At 38.2% G+C, this 20,028-nt stretch overlaps 1 protein-coding gene across 4 annotated transcripts in view; it reads right to left on the bottom strand.

Annotated features, from left to right (window-relative positions):
- The window catches only part of ZDHHC20 (zinc finger DHHC-type palmitoyltransferase 20), a 66,814-nt gene extending 48,387 nt beyond the window's left edge, over positions 1 to 18,427 (bottom strand). For 2 of the 4 annotated variants that reach the window (XM_045567663.1, XM_045567664.1), the window contains exon 1: positions 18,109 to 18,399. In XM_045567663.1, the coding sequence (XP_045423619.1) occupies positions 18,109 to 18,226 (118 nt within the window). In that variant the 5' untranslated portion in view covers positions 18,227 to 18,399. Of the gene's footprint in view, positions 1 to 7,976; positions 8,037 to 18,108 lie in introns of those variants that run through there. The other 2 variants (XM_045567662.1, XM_045567665.1) reach the window with 2 other exon arrangements.
- Positions 18,428 to 20,028: the final 1,601 nt, after the last annotated feature.

Genomic DNA, 20,028 nt, shown 5'->3' with positions numbered 1-20,028 from the left:
CTTTTCTTTTTAAGAGATGGGGTCTCACTATGTTTCTCAGGCTGGTCTTGAATTCCTGGGCTCAAATGACGCTCCCATTTCAGTCTCCTGAGTAGCTGGGACTAGACGTATGCACTACCACACCTAGCTCTTATAAATTTCAAACCTATCTTACTGATTTCTTTAAAAAAAAAAAAACTGCCAGGATTTTGATTGGTATTATGTTGACTGTACAGATCAATTTGGGGAGAACCAATAGCTTTATAATATTGTCCTACATTCTATGAGCATGGTATATCTATTTTAGATTTTTATCTCATCAGTACACAGAAACTTGTACATATTTTGTTAGATTTATCCCTAACATATTTCACATTTTTGATGCTAAACAGGATTTGTTTGAATTTCAACTTTAATTGCTCCTTGCTATTATTTAGAAATAGCATTTGGTTTTGTTTATTTGACCTTGTATACTGTGACTTTGCTAAATTCACTTTTTAGGTCTAGTAGCTTTTTCATAGATTCTTTGTGATTTTCTATATAAATGATTACGGTAATCAACAGGTTTTTCCCCTCTGTTTCTATCTATGTGTATGTGCATGGCTGTATGTATATGCATAGTTACTTTAAAAAAACAAAGATGAAATACCTGATGAGTTTATATTGATATTTCCAATTCAAATTAAAGTCTACAGAGTTTTTCTTAACATCATGTATTTTACATTTCTACCTCCCTTTTCCCACTGAGAATCCTGGTTCTCAAGGACACAAGGGATTAAGAATTAGAATATCCCATATTGCTCACCCAACAATCTCAAGCTAATGAGACTAATAATACCCAGTAATATAATTACTTAAAAGTTTAAATAATTTTTTCATATATTCTTTCTCCATTCTCTAATAATTGTGCTGTATCTACACTTTTAAAGCATAGATTCATTACAAAGTTATTATCTTGTCCTTAAAACCCTTATTTAGTCTTGGGTCTACAAGAAAATAAATATTTAACATTTATATTGGAGTTTTAAGTTGTATCTCTTAGTCAATTTGGTTGTCTGAAGCACAATGTCATTCTCCAGCAAACTAACTTTGCTATCGATACTATTCCAGTTGCTGTTTTTACGCAGTCATTTGGGGTGCTTCTAGAAATCACTACCCATTAGTACTAAAGACAATCTTTTTTTTTTTAAAGCACTACACAATATTCCATTGTGTGGGTGTTCCAGTTATACAATCAGGTTTCTACTGATGGACATCTGGGTTGTTTCCAATCTTTTGCTAGCACCATGTGACAATAAATAACCTTGTGCATGTGTTTATTCATGGAAGTTTATCTTCAGTACAGATTCCTAAGAGTAGAATTACTGGACCAAAAGTAAATCTGTCTGCTTTGTTCTTAGCTTTTCCCAAAATCTCTGTTATAATCCCACCAGCAATGCATGAGACTGCCTGTTTCTCTGCAGTCTCCTCAATAAAGTTTTCAACCTTTTGGTAATACAGGGTAATTTTACCTTGTGTTTACCTTCTAAGTGAGTGTAAGTATCTTTTCTTATGTTTATGAGTTGTTTTCGCTTTTTTTTCTGTGAACTATCTGTTTATGTTATTTATCTACTTTTTTCTATAGAGCTTGGCAATTCTGAGCTATCTTTAGAGGGTTTTCTCACTCCCTCAAGATCATATAACCATATTTTCTTCTAGTACTTGAATATTTTCTTCTTTTATATTTATATTTGGCCCATTCTGAAATGGTCAATTTCAGGGGAGGAAATGAGTGTATCAGATGAGCCTGAAATATGTTGTGGTGCCGGAAAGGAAGAAAGTACTAAAAAATGATGGGGACACATCAAAGGACATAGAAACTAGGTTGAAGGGGCTCCTATTGGCCAAATCTAGGACAACTTGAGCAACAAAATAAATGTTAGATTATACCTCATAAAATAGAATTCATGAGTATATGCTGATATAAATAAATGAATCAATAAATAAGTAAATAGGAGGATAATAAGCTCTTCCATACAGAGTTTTAACTAATAAATGTAGAAGAAATGATGGAATTGGAAAATCACTACTTAGCAACTAGTAAAATAATAACTGTTTCAAGCAAGAATCTGAAATACATGCTAAAAAGAGTAAGAGAAAATAATAAGGAACAGAGTATTTACAGAGTTTCATAGTGCTCCTCCAGGTTGGGTTCTCTGGAATCAGATGCTGACACAGAGTTTGTGGTACAATATATTTACTAGGGATCAACACCTGTGAAAGGAAGGGGGAGGAAGCATAATTGGACCTAGGGAGAAATCTAACCACAATATAGGCCTAACCTCTGCAACTGGCAGAGAGCTCTGAAGTGAGTAGTCCTGCCCCTCTCACTCAAACACTGCACGCAAGCTGCATCAGGAAGTGTATGACCTTGGGTGAGGTGAGTCATGCTAAAAGTCATGCTGGCAGATGGAAGCTGTCTTCTGACCACACTAGCCACAGTTGAGCAGTAAGTCCTTCCTCAAAGAGGAATCCGTGGGTGTGGTGGGCTACTAGAATGCTAATTCCAAAGAAAAAGCGTACCTTTACAGAATGGAGTAACATGGCAAATACCACCTTAAGGGCCGATCAAAGTTAACAGTCCCCCAAATGGTACAATCAATGACACAGCATCAGTTCTGCAATATTCTTGCTGAAAGTGTACAAGCATACCTCGTTTTATTGCACTTTATTGTGCTTTGAAGATACTGTGTTTTTTACAATGTGAAGGTCTGTGGCAACTCTGCATGCAGCAAGTCTACCATGAGTATTTTTCCAACAGCATGTGCTCACTTAGTGTCTCTGTGTCACATTTCAGTAATTCTCACAATGTTTCAAACTTTTCCATTAATTTATGCCTGTTACGGTGATCTGTGATCAATGATCTTTGATATTACTATTGTAATTGTTTTGGGGCATTACAAACCATGTCCATATGAAATGCTAAACTTAATAAATGTTATGTGTGTTCTGACTGCTCCTGACCAGCCGTTTCCCAGTCTCTCTCCCTCTCCTTGGGCCCCTCTGTTCCCCGAGACACAACAATATTGAAATTAGGACAACTAATAATCCTACAATAGCCTCTTAGTGTTCAAGTGAAAGGAAGAGTTACATGTCTGTCACATTAAATCAAAAGCTAGAAATGATTAAGCAGCGAGGAAGACATGTCAAAAGCCAAGAAAGGCCAAAAGCTAGGCCTCTTGTGCCAAACAGCCAATTTGTAAAGGCAAAGGAAAAGTTCTTGAAGGAAATTAAAAGTGCTACTCCAGTGAATATACGAATGATAAGAAAGCCAAAGAGCCTTACTGCTGATATGGAGAAAGTCTGAATGGTCTGGATGGAAGACCAAACCACAACATTCCCTTATGTCAAAGCCTGATCCAGAGCAAGGCCCTAACTCTCTTCAATTCTATGAAGGCTGAGAGAGGTGAGGAAGATGCAGAAGAAAAGCTCGAAGATAGCAGAGGTTAGTTCATGAAGTTTAAAAAAGAAGCAATCTCCATAACATATAAAATGTAAGGTAAGGCAGTAAGTACTGATGTAGTAGCTATAGCTACAGCAAGTTATCCAGAAGATCTAGCTAAGATAATTGATGAAGGTGTCTGCACTAACCAACAGACTTTCAATGTAGACAAAACAGCCTTCTATGTTAGAAGATGCCATCTAGGACTTTCACAGCTTAAGAGAAGTCAATGCCTGGCTTCAAAGCTTCAAGGGACAGGTTGACTCTTTTGTTAGCGGCTAACATAGCTGGTGATTTTCAGTTGAAGCCAATGCCCAATTACTATTCCAAAAATTCTAGGACCCTTAAGACTTATGCTAAATCTACTCTGCCTATGCTCTATAAATGGAATAACAAAGTCTGCATGACAGCACGGTTTACTGAATATTTTAAGCTCACTATTGAGACCTATTGCTCAGAAAATAAGATTCCTTTCAAAATATTACTGCTCATAGACAACGCACTTAATCGCCCAAGAGCTCTGATGAAAATGTACAAGCAGATGAATGTTTATTTCATGCCTGCTAACACGACATCCATTCTGGATGTGGATAAACTGAAAACCTCTGGAAAGGACTCACCCTTCTAGATGCCATTAAGGACATTCATGTTTTATGAAAGGAGGTCAAAATAGCAACATTAATAGTAATTTAGAAGAAATTGATTCCAACTGTCGTGGATGACTTTGAGGGGTTTAAGACTTCATTCCATGGAGGAAGTAACTGCAGATGTGGTGGAAATGGCAAGAGAACTGGAATTAGAAGTGGAGCCTGAAGATGGAACTGAATTGCTACACTGTCATGATAAAACTGAACAGATGAGGAATTGCTTCTTATAAATGGGCAAAGAAAGTGGTTTCTTGAGACGGAGATCTACTCCTGGTGAAGATGCTATGAACATTGTTGAAATGACAATGAAGGATTTAAAATATTAATATTACATAAATTTAGTTGATAAAGCACCACCACGAGTTGAGAGGACTGCCTCCAATTTTGAAAAAAGTGCTACAGTGAAAAGAATGCTATCAAACAGAATCACATGCTACGGAGAAATCTTTAGTGAAACAAAGAGTCAATAGATGTGGCCAACTTGTTATCTTAAGAAACTGTCATAGCCACTCCAACCTTCAGCAACCACCACCCCGATCAGTGAGCAGCCGTTAACACTGAGGCAAGACCCTCCACCAGCAAAAAGATTATAACTTGCTAAAGGCTCAGATGATAGTTAGCATTTTTTAGCAATAAAGTTTTTTTAAAATTTATATATGTACATTTCTTTTTTAGACATAATGCTATTGCACACCTAGCAATAGCATTACTATTGTACTATAGCATCTGCTATAGTACAGACTATAGTATAGTGTGAACATAACTTTTATATGCACTGGCAAACAAAAAAACTTGTGTGACTCACTTTATTTGGATATTTGCTTTATTATGGTGGTCTAGAACCAAACCCACAATTTCTCTGAAGTATGACTATATACTCTGAATTTAATCATATTAGATAAACCAAAATTGAGGGACATTTTATAAAATAAACCTGTACACTTAGTCATGGTCATGAAAACCACAAAGTAAGACTGAGGAACTCTTCCAGATTAAACGGCACTAAAAAGACATGAAAATTGCAGTGTGTGATCCTAGACTGGACTGTGGAACAGAACAAGGAATTGCAGGAACAATTGAAGTTTGAATAGGCCTACAGATTAAAAAACAGTATTTAATCAATAGTAATTTCCTTATTTTTATAACTGTACTTTGGTTATATGAGAGAATGTTCTTGTTCTCAGCAAATAAAACTGAGGTAATTTATATTATTTATATTATCTATAACTTACTCTCAAACATTTCAAGGAGAATGAATAAAAAGCACATATGGCAAATAATAACATTTGGGAAGTGTGGGTGAAGGTTATACGACAATTCTATTTTTTTCACAAGTATGAAATTATTTTAAAATAAAAAGTTAAAAATATAAGAAAAGGAAAGATTTTATCTATTTGTAATTTATAAATAGTGTGAGATAAAAGAAGAGATTTTATCTCTTACCAAATATGTATTCAATTGTCCCATCTTCTCCTCTGTGATTTAAGGTGCTATCTTTATTATATTCTATATTTCAATAATTACTGTCCATTTCTGGACATTCTATTCTGTTCCAATAGTCCATATGTCTATCCATTTTCTTCTCTTTACTAGTAAGCCTTCATGGGACCCTTTCAGCTTCCAAAGTGCTGACTTCTCCTCTAAAGAGGTTCTTTCTCAAGGCTGCCATCTTTAGTCATTAACACTTTCCAAGTCGCTTTTCTTTTGACTTCCCAGTTGCCACGCTCTGATCCACCAGATTTCAAATCTGTTTTCAGTGTTTCCAACTCAGGATGGGGTTCTCGTCTTCTGAGGATGAGCAGAGACCCTGATGTATTCTGTTCTCTTCCACACAGTCCCTTCCTCTTAGTTCTGGTGTAGTTACTAGAGCTCACATAGCTATTCTCTGACATCTACCTCTCCACTCACATATAAATTGAGGTTTTAAAAATTCTCTATGTTCTAGTTATGTTATAGGCCTAGGCTATGGTTGATTTTATTGGTGCTTTTTAATCTGTATGGTTTTTAGAAGAATCTGTGAAAAGGTCTGAAGAACTAACTCAGTTTCTCAAGTTATAAATTGGGGGAAAATATACACCTCCATTACTGTGAAGATTAAAATAAACAACACAGATCACTTAATAAATTACTTAGTGTATAATAAGTGCATTAACTGAATAAATATTACAGGTAATTATTACCATTTCCTGGGCTCTTTCAATACTGCTCAGAAGAATTTAAAATATTATCTGCCCACTCTCATTTTTCTAAGGCTTCCACATATAGCTGTAGATACCATTATCTTTTGGTTAATCTGTGTTCTAAAATTTTATTGTTATAATCAGGAATACCTAAGCCTAGGTTTAGGCTAAGGCTTTTGCCTTTAAACAGGGCACTTGCAAGTCAAGGAGGGTTATTTGTAGATTATGCAGATCCAGGGAGAAACATGTTAGAGAGATCAGGTGGTATGCAAAGGAAGTGATTCCCAAATCCAAGTGTATGAACCAGGCCACAGTAAAACAAGAAACACATAAGTAAAAAAAAGGTAGAGAATTTTTCATAAACTATACTAATTAAATTTAAAAGCACTAAAGTTGTCATTGAGATTATGTCTCTTATATTAGGATATTCTTTTATAAAATGAGTAGTAATGAAGGGTGGTTTTGGGCTGGGCGCAGTGGCTCACACCTGTAATCCTAGCACTCTGGGAGGCCGAGGCGGGAGGATTGCTTGAGCTCAGGAGTTCGAGACAAGCCTGAGCAAGAGTGAGACCCTGTCTCTACTAAAAAATAGAAAGAAATTAACTGGACAAATAAAAATATATAGAAAAAAAATTAGCTGGACATGGTGGTGCACACCTGTAGTCCCAGCTACTCGGGAGGCTGAGGCATAAGGATTGCTTGAGCCCAAGAGTTTGAGGTTGCTGTGAGCTAGGCTGACGCCATGGCGCTCTAGCCCAGGCAACAGAGTGAGACTCTGTCTCAAAAAAATAAATAAATAAAATAAATAAATAAATAAATAAATAAATAAATAAATAAAATGAAGGGTAGTTTTAAAAAAGATGCCATTATTATATAAGAAAATTAACAAATTTATGTTCTCCTCAATTAAATTACTTTTATTGGTCCACGACTCAAGAAATAAGGGTAGATCTGAAATAGCAGTAAATAGAAAGAGCCAGTAAATCAGCCCTCTCTATGAGAAAGCTTGTAGGTGTATCTATCCCTACCTTTTGGTGATCTTTTTCCTTCAAATTACCCTTGATAGTTACTAATATCCCAAATTTCACCTATATAAAAATAACGGAGGGGTTTTGTCTTATTTGCATCACATTGCTCCAAACATAAGACTTGACTAGTTACAGTTAAAACAATTATGACAAAAGGCCTTCAAATAGAGCTCATAAATTATTAAATATGAGCTAAACATCATAAATGTATAATGGAAAGAGAGAAACTTGTAGAGTTACACAGATGTGGATTTTAATTTTGGCTCTATGTACTAATTGTATGACCCTGAAAGAGATCTTTAACCTCTGAGTCTTCTTTTTTATCCATAAAATAATGCTAATAATCTCCCTCTAATAGAGTTAGAATTAAAAAGACATAATACAAGTGAAGTGCCTTATACTATAAGATACACATATAGCAGGCATACACTAAATTACAGCTATTATAATTAACATTTCCTCCTGAATTCAAGACCAGCTATCTGAAAGCAACAGAGGCAATTGTGAGATTTCCAGTAATACTTCCCTGCCAGAATCTCTTGGGTCCTACCTAAGCAGGTTCAGAAGTAAAGAGATTGTTGTTTAATGGGAAGGAAAAAAAAAAAAAGAAAAAAAGAGGCAATAACTGTTTACCAAGGGAAGATGAAGTGACTCTACCTACCTATTTGTTGCTGGTAGTTGAGTTCTTTCGCATGAGGAACAAAAGGCAAGTAGAAAGCTATCACCCCTCTTATCTATCAGTCACCACTGCTTTCACCAGGGTACAGTCCCTTCAGTCTGACCTCTCTCCACCCCCACCCCAACACCATTCCTGGAGCTTTGTTCCCAAAGGTCAATGATTATCTCACTGAAAAAGGATTTAAAGAGATATTTCATGAAAACAGGATTCCATGGCAAAAAAATTTCAGAAAAATACCGAGCTAAACAAAGTGACATATTTAGTTAAAACAGGGGTGCTTAAACTTGTGATATGCAAATGAGCACTATGAATATTACAGATGGAGAGTACTATATGAAGCCCAAATGCATGTGACTATGGGCATTTATACACATCTGTAGTCCCCATGTCGCATACAGTACCTGAAACACGATAAGCATCCAATGTTTTTTAAATGACTAAATTAACATGCAGATGTTAAGGCCCTGAGAGTATCTGCATTTGAAATTACTTATGAGTTATCTACTATGTGAAAACATCCCAATTTTTTCTCTTCTACTAGCATGGGAACAGGCAGCTATATAATCAATCCACTCGTTCAACAAATACCTACTGAGAACATATTATGCCAGACTGTTTTAGGTTCTGGAAATACAGTCATGAACATACTACTGGGGAGAGACACAAATGACTATATGTCATGTGGTAATAACTGCTGTGGGGGGAAAAAAAATAAAGTAAGGAGATAATGAAAGAGGAAGTACTTGTTTTACAGAGGGTGGTGAGGAATGCCTCTCTGATAGGTGACTATTTGAACAGCAATCTAGACAAAGTGGGAGAGCTAGCCATGTGGAAATTTGGGAGGAAAGCATTCCAGGCAGAAAGAACAGGAAGTAAAGGCAGGTGGAGAACACCATCCCTGGCCCAATATATGAAAAGCAAGGTGGCCTGCTGGCTGAAGCAGAACTAGCAAAAGAAGAGTTGAGGGGTTGAGGTCAGAAGCAGTGACGGGCTGGAGCATGTAGGGCCTTATAAGTCATACAAATAACTTTGGATTTCATTATGAACAAAGTGGAAAGCCACTGGAGCGTTCTGAGCAAAGGAGTAATAATCGTGACTTGGGTTTTAACAGACTCATTAGCTGTCTGGGGGCTGGGGGAAGAATATACTGTAAGGGGAAAGTATGAAAGTCTCCTTATTAAGATGCTATTGCATGAAGAAAAAACCAGTATATCTCATACCCAGTGATATACACTATTAATATTTTGGTGTATTTGGTATTATTTCCTTCAGAGATTGGTGATAAACTTTCCATGCAATCAGTTTAAAAAGTTTCCCCGAAGACTTCACATTTAATAAGCTTGTGTTTGCTTTTTTATATGTGGTTCAATTAATATACCGTATTTAAAATTTTTTAATTTATATTTATAATTTTTATTTCAAAATATTAAGGGGGTACAAATGTTTCTGTTACATGGATACACTGTACAATGCTGAAGTCAGGGCTTTCACAGTGTGCCTGTCACTTGGACAGTGATCACTGTACCCAACAGGAAAGCTTTTATCCCTCACCCCCCTTCTCAGTTTCCAATGTCCTTTATGTGTCTTTGTGCTCACATGTAGTATGTTAATAAAAATCAACTCTTCCTCTGATTCCAATAGGTGGTTCACAGGTCACATTAGTTAGTATAATGAAGCACTGGAAAGAACAAAAAAGTAAAAAGGCTTTAGAGCAGATTTTTTTAAAAAATCTTTATTTCCAAGACCTATGGCTCTCTATTTAAAGAAATCTATTCTCCATAAAACTACAGTCACCTTTATGCTTGATCTATCATTTCAGTTATTTAAGTGTAGGTGCCCATCTGCTCAAGAATAGTGCTGTATTTATCAGCAATGCCTAACTGTGTGGCTTATATGCTTACAGAAAACAGCATCAGGTATTAATCTTCTTAAAATCCCACATGATGATGATGTGGTAAGCTCCCTCTCTTAGACAACACACTGTCTCACACCTCTTTCTACACAGACTAGATTTCCTTAAGATAGAGATATAAAAAGAAGAAGAGTGGAAAGGAAATTATGTCAGAAAAGTGATGGAGCGAAAAGCACATAGTGCCTTAAAAGCCGTGGCAAGACTTGGATATCCTGCTGAACAAAACAGGAAGCCAGCCAGAGTTTTGAAAACAGTGACAAGATCTCGTGATAATTTGAACGGGATCATTCTGGTACTTCTTGGAGAACAGATGGGGTGAAGGTGGGGTGCAGTGGAGGAGGACACAAGTTATAAGGCTATTACAATGACACACATGATAATGTGGCAACAAAGCACACCACAACTTACTGACTTTAAACAACAAACTATTTATTATTTCCTACAATTGTATGGATCAGCATTTTCTGCAAGATAGCAATGAAGTCCCAAAGAAGATTAAGTTTATATGGAAGAAAATATAAAAGATGCTTTTGTTGATTCAGGTTTAGGGTTTTTTTTGATACATATTCATACAGCTCTCTCAGACGAGTTTGCTATTTGGTAACAACAGAAAATAATACCAAGACAGATTAACTCACTTGTAGTCATGATAAAAAAACTTTTTCTTTAAAAAAGGGAAAGAAAGAGAAGGCAAAGGCAACTACAGAATTAAAATTAAGAGGTCTGCAGAGCACTACAGCTTTCAGTTGCCTTGTTTGTTTTTGTTGAGACAGAGTCTCACTCTGCTGCCCTGGGTAGAGTGCAATGGCATCACTGTAGCACACTGTCATCTCCAACTTCTGGGCTCAAACAATCCTTCTGCCTCAGCCTCCCGGGTACCTGGGACTGTAGGCCCAATGCCCGCCTGGGTTTTTTTTCCTTGTCTTTTTGGTAAAGATGGGGTCTCACTCTTGCTCAGACTAGTCTCGAACTCCTGAGCTCTGGGAGGCCGAGGCGGAAGGATTGCTTGAGGTCAGGAGTTCAAGACCAGCCTGAGCAAGAGCTAGACCTCGTCTCTACTAAAAATAGAAAAATTAGCTGGGTGTGGTGTTGCATGCCTGTAATCCCAGCTACTCAGGAGGCTGAGGCAGGAGAATTGCTTTAGACCAGGAGTTTGAAGTTGCAGTGAGCTAGGCTGATGCCATAGCACCCTAGCCAGGTGACAGAGCAAGACTCCATTCAAAAAAAACAAAAACAAACAAAAAAAACTAACCATATCAATAATCACATTAAAGGTAAATGTTCAAAACATCCCAATTAAAAGGCAAAGATTTTCAGATTGAATTTTTTTTTAAAAAGCAAGACCCACATTCATGCTGCTTACAAGAAATACATTTTAAATATTAGGTTATTAAGTAAGAAATGTCTGATTTCCTTAAGTACTGAGTTTGACAGTTGATATCTCTGACATTTCATTTTGACACTTATTGTTTTATTGCATATCTTGTCTTTCAGACACATGTTTTAGCTTGTGATTATCTTTCAAATTTTTCTTTAGAGCAATTTTTGTGAAACCATGGATAAGTCAAAAATTTGTGTTACTTTTGAATACGAGTTCCATCGTGGAACCAATGCAGCACAGCTCCAAATATCAACAAAGGTTTGGGAAGGATGTGGCTAATGAACACACAGTATGTCGATGGTTGAGAAGTTCCATTCTGGTAATTTTAATCTTGAAAATGAGCCGTGGGAGACCTCAGACCAAGGTTTATAATGATGAGCTGAAAGTTGTAGTGGAAGCAAATCCATCTCAATCTATGCGTGAATTAGCAGCAAGGTTTGACGTTACTATTTCAACAATATTGGACCATTTGAAACAAACTCGCAAGGTAAAGAAGCTGGATAGATAGATGTGTTCCGCATGAATTAAATGAGCATCAGATGAGAAATTGTCTCGAGGCTTGACTTTCTTTGCTGTCACGACATAAAGGCAAACCATTTCTACACCATATTGTCACGTATGATGAAAAATGAATTCTTTTTGACAATTGCAAGCATTTGGCACAACGGCTGGATAAAGATGAAGTGCTGAAACACAAGTCAAAACCGAATATTCACGCCTGTAATCCTAGCACTCTGGCAGGCGGAGGCGGGAGGATAGCTTGAGGTCAGGAGTTCAAGACCAGCCTGAGCAAGAGCAAGACCCCGTCTCCACTAAAAATAGAAAGAAATTATCTGGACAACTAAACATATATATAGAAAAAATTAGCCGGGCATGGTGGTGCATGGCTGTGGTCTCAGCTACTCGGGAGGCTGAGGCAGAAGGATTGCTTGAGCCCAGGAGTTTGAGGTTGCTGTGAGCTAGGCTGACGCCATGGCACTCTACTCAGGGCAATGGAATGAAACTCTGTCTCAAAAAAAAAAAACAAAAAACAAAAACCGAATATTCATCACAAAAAGCAAATGGTATCTGTTTGGTGTTCCAGCGCTGGTATTATCTACTACAACTTCATGAAACCTGGTCAATGGATTATAGTGGATGTCTACTGCAACCAGTTGGATGAATGATGAAGATGCCTGTAATTAAGCCGCCAAGACTAGTTGACAGAGACAGGCCAATCCTCTTGCAAGACAACACTTGACCACATGTTGCACAAACAACGCTGCTCAAACCACAGAAGCTGGCCTTGGAAACTCTCTGTTATCCACCATATTCACCAGATGCACCAACTGACTACCATTTCTTCTAAGCTTTGGACCACTTCTTGCAAGGAAAAATATTCAATTCTCAACAAGCTGTGGAAAATGCCTTTGTGATTTCATCGCCACTCACTCTCCAGGCTTCTTTGCTGCTGGTATAAACAAGCTACCATTCAGATGGCAAGACTGTGTCGATAGTTTAGGAGCATACTTAGATTAATTGTACTGCTTCTTGTTTGAGATACAATAAACTTTTGTTTGAGATACACTACACTTTTGATTCAAAATCGGACATTTCATATTTAATGACCTAATATAAAGATGTCAACAGGTAAAAAGTAAAAAGACACAGAAAGATATACCATCCTATAATCAAATGATAGATTAGTGAGCATGTTAATATCTGCCAAAGTAGATTTCAGAGTAAACAACCACCAAGGATAATAAAGTCATTTCATAACGATAAAGGGACTGATTCATCAAGAGGATATATTAATCCTAAACATTTTATGGACCTAATTATAGAGATACAAAATATATGAGATAAAAACTGATAGAACTACAAGGAGAAATCAACAAATCTACAATTATAGCCATACCTCTCAGTAATTGAGACAACAAATAGAAAAGCAAGAATATAGAAGACTTGAACAACACTACCAACTTGCCTTAATTGACATTTATGGAACATTATGAAATAAAAGAATACCCTACTCAGCAACAAATGGCAAAATTCACTGCTGAATACAGAATATGTTTTTCTCAAGTACACATGGAACACTGCCAAAATAGATCACATTCTGGCCCATAAAACAAGCCTGAATACATTTTAAAGGATTTAAGTCATACAATGTATGTTCTCTGACCACATGAAATTAAATTTAAAATTAGAAACAGAAATATATCTGGAAAATTTCCAAATAAATGGAAACTAAATAGCATATTTCTAAAATATCCACTGGGGTCAAAAATTAAATCAAAAGTGAAATTAAGGAGTCACTCTGAAATGTATTCTGGTTCTGTTGCCTGCCCAATAAAAAATAAAATATATTTATTTATTTTTTATATTCCAGAGAGAGTAGAATGGGTCAGTCTCCACTAGCAGAGAAAGACAAAAAAATAAAATTTAATTTAAAAAAGAAAAGAGAAAAAAGAACTAAATTTTAAAAAGTGAAATTAGAAAATAATTTGAATTGAATAAAAATGAAAACACAACAGATCAAAATCAATGAGATATGACTAAAACAGTATTTAGGGGTAACTTTATAGGACTAAATATCTAAGAAAGGGCTCAAAATAATGACCTCAGTTTCCACATTAAGATACTTTAAAAAGAGCATATTAAACCCAAAGTAAAAGAAGCAAGCAAATAAAGATCAGATAAGAAACCAATTAAAAAGATAAAAACAATAGGGGGGTGAAAATCAATGAAATAAAAAGCTAGTTCTTTTGAGATCAAAACCAGTGTGCTCAGTGATAGTGTTGAAGTTATTTATCTTGTCTCACTCTAAATTTGAGAAAGTTATGAAGGAGAAACAAGGAAGTATTAGATATAGACTGAGAGTTTAGAGTGTACTCTACATAGTATTAATAAATATTTCTATCTGAAAAAAGATAGAAGGTATATCCTTTGATAAACCACATAGCTCTTCTGAGCAACAGTTTCCTCTGAAGTACACTAAAGGGATTGAATTAGACCACTGAAATCTCTTTAAATTCTAAGATTTTCTACAAGCCAAAGACCACATACACGTCTACTGCTAATAGCTCAAAATGACCTGAATAAGGTGTTCTAATAAAACCCTGGGAACCTGAATTAGCACCTTCCTCAAAAATAATGATCTTGACCAAAGAGAAAAAGTTGTTCCATCTACCCATAACTAAATTAGTATCTTTTAAATATTAGCCCTGGGGAGAAATCAAAGGGGAATTTTAGTCTAATTTAAAATCAAGGACCAATATTACTAATGACTTAATCTTTACTTCTCTGCTTACCAATCCTGTGAAATGGCCATCACTTCTTAGATGTATCACTTCTTACTCAATTTTTTCCTTATATGATTCCCAGTGACGCTGATTTTATGTATGTATATATGTGTGTGTATAACTACAAAATTAATAAGTTATATAGGCTGGGATGGAATGAGGGCCTCTTGGTCATATTACAATTTGTTCAAATGACTTAGAGTCTTCTATGGGCCAGGCATTTACATTGTCTGAGATATTTTAGGAACCTTTTGCTGCTGCTGTCATTTAGGAGAAAATTACCTTATATAAACATATCATACATAGGACTGAAATCTGCCCTAAGTGTCTAGATCTTGGTAACCAAGAAGACTGTACAGTAGTTAATTTTAACAGCATGCACTCTGGAGCCAAATCCCTTGAGTTCCAATTCTGATTATACTACTTACTGGCTCTATAACCCTGGCAAATTACTTAACCTTATGGGGATTATTACGAAGATTAAATGAATTAATACATACATGTAAAGATATACTTACGATCCTCCTCTCCTTCTAGTTTGATAAGAATACCAGAAGCTAAGAATATTCTATAAAAATTATTAAAACAGTACTTTAATAAAACTCACACTTCCCACAATTTAAAGTTTCCCTATAAAACAATATATAATATCTATATATTTCAGTGGCAGAGTTAGTACTTATGAAAACAAATATATATAAGTAACTTAAGGAATAGTTTTAATGAGTAAATGTACTTTTACCATCAACTATTATATAGTCCAGTGACACTGCAGACCTCCCAAATTCTCTCTAGTTAAAACCACACAATTTAGAAGTAAATACAGCCCTTATGTAAGACCTTTCACCATTGAATATTTTAAAATTCTGCCAAGCATTGGGCCATGGTTGTTGCAAAATGTTTTAACTTAATAAAATCCTAGGGTATAATCTCTACAGGATGGGCCTAAAGCCTAAGTAATCTCCAAAAATGCCAACTACTTTAATCCCCCACCCCATTATTGACCAAACAATTAGAGTTCCACTGATCTTCATAGCTCACTAAATGTTACACGGAAGAGAAGGGAAGACGTAGGTCACATTCTAATAGTCATCAAAAATGTGTGACCTAAACAAAGGATCTATTCACTTAGAGTCTCACTTTCTATACCTGTAGAGATGCCTATGCTCAGGGATACTGGGAGAATTAAAGGAGGGGGTGAATGAAATGTCCCCTCTGTCCTTGCTAGCATACAGCACTTTTCAATCATGTTCATTTCTCTTTATTTGAAGGCGTGGAAGAAATGAGGAACAATTTAAGACTTTTTATAGCATTGATCTTACCTTTTTATATTTTTGACAGAAACCATCTATAGGTTAAGCTGTGTAATTTCAACATACATACTCATTTTTACTGTTCCTTCAGAGGCTTTACTTGAAAACTACTATGGGAATTAGAACAGAGTAGAAATAATAATATTCTGACAGAATTAAATAAGAATGATATCTTGATGACCACATTTTTAAAAAATGCCACTTTTGGACTAAATATTCACTTCAGAGTAAATAAGGGCAAAGGAGGTATCATGGTAAGTTGATAAGAATCCTACAATCGCTAACATTTTCTGCAAGTAGCCTCAAGAAATATCTAAATCTAGTCTATTGTAATTGCCTTAAATGTCATTTCTAGCAAACATTTTGGTATCCAAAAGGATGAAACTAAACAATTACACATGCAAAAGATTAACTCTAATATTATTTAGAAAAGTATTCCACAACTAATTTATTCTGGGCCTACCTAAAAGGATAGTTTTCCTCAAAATTAAACATTCCATGGGTGCAAAGTAATTTTCTTAAGGGTAGATTTTTTTTTTTTTTTTTTGAGACAGAGTCTCACTGTGTTGCCCAGGCTAGAGTGAGTGCCGTGGCATCAGCCTAGCTCACAGCAACCTCAAACTCCTGGGCTTAAGCAATCCTACTGCCTCAGCCTCCTGAGTAGCTGGAACTACAGACATGCGCCACCATGCCCGGCTAATTTTTTTTTTTTTTTTGGTATATATATATTTTAGTTGGCCAGATAATTTCTTTCTATTTTTTTTTAGTAGAGACGGGGTCTCGCTCTTGCTCAGGCTGGTCTCGAACTCCTGACCTTGAACGATCCACCCGCCTCGGCCTCCCAGAGTGCTAGGACTATAGGAGGGAGCCACCCCGCCCGGCCAAGGGTACACATTTTAATTAATAAACCTATCCTTAAATTTTCTGAACCAAAGCATTCTCTTCTATGTACAGAACTCAGGTTTTAACCAAATACTTGCTTGAGAGCTATATAAACCCAGAGACACAACTAAAATCTTGATTCTGCTACTTTCAGGAGTGGATGGTACTGCTTCTTTTCACTCATACAATTATTAATAGTATCTAGCTCATGTGAATCTTTTTTCAAAGAATATTAATAGAGGTCATTCAGATAACTGTGGACTCAGTCTGAGTACTAAGACTAGATCATTCTGGGATACCAAGGGATTGCTTTTGCAAACTCCGCTTACCATTTGGTCTTATGTTTTCATAAAAATTGATATAAGCAGCAGATGTATACAGAACCGCGGAAGGCATAAATGTAAAACAGCCACATACTCAAAGACTGTGAACAATTAAGACAAAGCAATCTTGGGGCAATTAATTGTTCAATATCACAAACACAACAGTCGCACCCACACCATGTTCTGATTAACGACAACTAATTTCCTTCAATCTTAAAGGTAAGCTATTCAAACTAGGTTAACTTCTTGAAGAGTACTATAATTCCATTCCTTTTTTCCGGGGAATCAGATGAGAATCGGGTCTGAAAACTAATCAGGTAAATTGGAAGTAACGAAAATAAAACAAGACCCCCAAATGTGAAGGTATAAGAAATATAAACCTCCATAACAATCAGCCAAGAAAAAGATAATCAGACTTTGCACCATCCCACCTTTTCTTTCTGTCTTAGAACAATATTCTGTATGAATGTTGGGTTCAGATTTGAAATGAATGAACTCTGAAATAAGAACCACCAACAATCCTGAGCGGGCGCCACCAGCCCTCCAAGGCCGCCCCGCCTCCAGCCGGAGGCCGCCAGGAGACACACCTCCCTTCCCCCACCCGCAGCCGCTCCGCAGGTAACAGGCGTTTCTTCTCGCGCTGTTTGGACAAAATCTAGACGGAACAGATGTCTTTGTTTCTTTTTTAAAAATGAACGCACGCAAAAAAGGCCTAACACACATACACCAAAAGCTTCTACGAAGCTCGGCTACTCCTGTTTGAAGAAAGCCCTTTTCTGAACATTCCTTCACCGAAGGATGAGGAGCCGCCCGGTCACCGCGGAAACCACGAAACTCTCGGGGTCTCGCCGGGCCCAAATCCGCGCGGCGGGAACCCCGAGGCCGCCCGCAGGCCGCGCCGCGGCTCGGACAAAGCAGCCGGTGCCGCGGCCTCGGCCCCTCCGACCGCGGCCGCCGCAGGCGGCGGGGCGCGCCGAGGCCTGCCTTCCGCCCGGCCGCGGCCCACGCCCGGTACTCACACACGCACAGCTCCACCACGTACGCGTAGTAGGACCAGACGGCCACGAAGGCGATGAAGACCACCGGCACCCAGCCCACGATGCGCTGGCAGCAGCGCCACAGCGTCCAGGGCGCCATGTTCTGCCGGCGGCGGCCGAGCCCAGTGCCCGACGGTTTTGGGCAGCGCCAGACTCCCGGCTGCGGCGGCGGCGGCGGCGACTCGGACGGCTCCTCGTCCGGCTCCTCTGCCTCGGAGGCAGGGCTCGTGGGAGCGAAAGTCGGAGGCGCCGCCGTGACTCCTCCCTTCACGGCGCCCGGCCAGGTCCCGCCCCCACCCCACATCCCGCTGTCCCCCTCCCCACCCGGTCGCCCGCGCCGCGGGCCGCTGCCGGTCGCCGCACCGTCGGGGGCGGGGCTTCCGCTGCCGGAGGAGGCGGGGCCTGGGGCGGGGCCGCGACTCGGACCGCCCACGGGGCGTGGCGAGACTGGCTGCAGACTAGCTGGTGAGCAAGGGAGGATGGAGGAGAAGAGGCACTGTTGTTGGGGTTCAGGACATCCACCGAGGCGGAAAACACCCCCTTGATGGGGGAGAGGGACTGGGGGTGGACCGAGACTCACGGGGGGAGGGAGAGTACCGGAAATTATTCCTCAGCTTATTTGTGGGCCTTGGGCCTCTCCGTGTACAGAGCTCACTCCACTGGGGTTCCTGGGACCCTCACTAGTTGGGGCACCTTTTCAAATAGGCCATTCTCCATTCTGGGGTGCAGGCGAGGAATGTATATTGTTAAAAGACTTATGTGATTTTTGATGTGCCTCTCTGGTGAAGAACCCCTGTGCTTTGAAATAATTTGGTCCGTGTTTCAAGCAGTACCCCTCCTTTTTTTGAAGATGGAACCAATAGAGGGCCGTGGTTTAGGATGGAGCCATGTAGAGTCCATCAGTTTGATTTGGAACCCAAATTTAAGATTGGAGTTGTAAGTAGGAGATAAAGGACCCTCTTCCTGCCCCCCAAATGACTACTGGAATTTCAAGAATTTCTTTACAACAGGAGATTGCTAAGCAATAACTGTAATCATGATAGAACCTAGAAGCATCATTGTGAAAACGTCATAATACAAGGTCAAAAGCATTAGAAGTAATTCCAGACAGCATTCTTAATAATGGTTCCTGTTACTAGATGTCAGTTTTGGTTAGACTGAGATTTTAATTAGCCACTGCTCACTAAGGTCTCCATGAAGAAGGCTTTCCCCTTTTATAGTGTGATATAAAGGTAGTAAAAGTAAGTATTTAACAACTGCACACTACTGCTTGAAATAATAAAGCATGTGTAAAATATTTTGTTCTCCCAATTTTGTGCCTTAAAAGTTGTGTTAGTTAGTGGCAAAGTTGATGTTAGGTTCAGGCATTAAAGTGGATCAAATTGAGCTTGTGTTCCAGAGAGACTGCTTAGAAAGGTTAGACCTCAAGATGGAATTTGGATTGACATGCAAGAACATAAAGCTCTTTCTCCTCCTGTCATCTCTACGAATCAAAACCATCCTACTAAAGCTCACCACAAGTGCCATGTTTTCCACAAGCTCCACCTCAGTTGGGAATGACTTTTGTTATGCCATTTGGTTTACAATACTAGCTATAAAACTATAATATTAGTTTCCTAGGGCTGCTGTAACAAAGTATCACAAACTGGGGTTTTTAAAATGACAGAAATTTGTTGTCTCACAGTTCTGGAGACTGGAAGTCCTAACTCAAGGTGTAGGCAAGTCCAAACTCCCTCTGAAACTTACAGGGGAGAATTATTCCTTGCTTCATCGTCATTTTTGGTGGTGGCCATCAGTCTTTGGCTTGCAGTGGCATCATTGCAATCCATCATCATGTGACATTCTCCTTTTCCTGTGTCTGTGTCTTTTTCTTGTTTTACTTCTTTTTCTTTTCTTTTCTTT

The sequence above is a fragment of the Lemur catta genome, chromosome 13 (assembly GCF_020740605.2).
Source record: "Lemur catta isolate mLemCat1 chromosome 13, mLemCat1.pri, whole genome shotgun sequence".
In the NCBI taxonomy this organism is placed as follows: Eukaryota; Metazoa; Chordata; class Mammalia; order Primates; family Lemuridae; genus Lemur; species Lemur catta.
The sequence above is the reverse complement of the archived record's forward strand: the minus strand, read 5'-3'. Positions and strand labels throughout refer to the sequence as shown.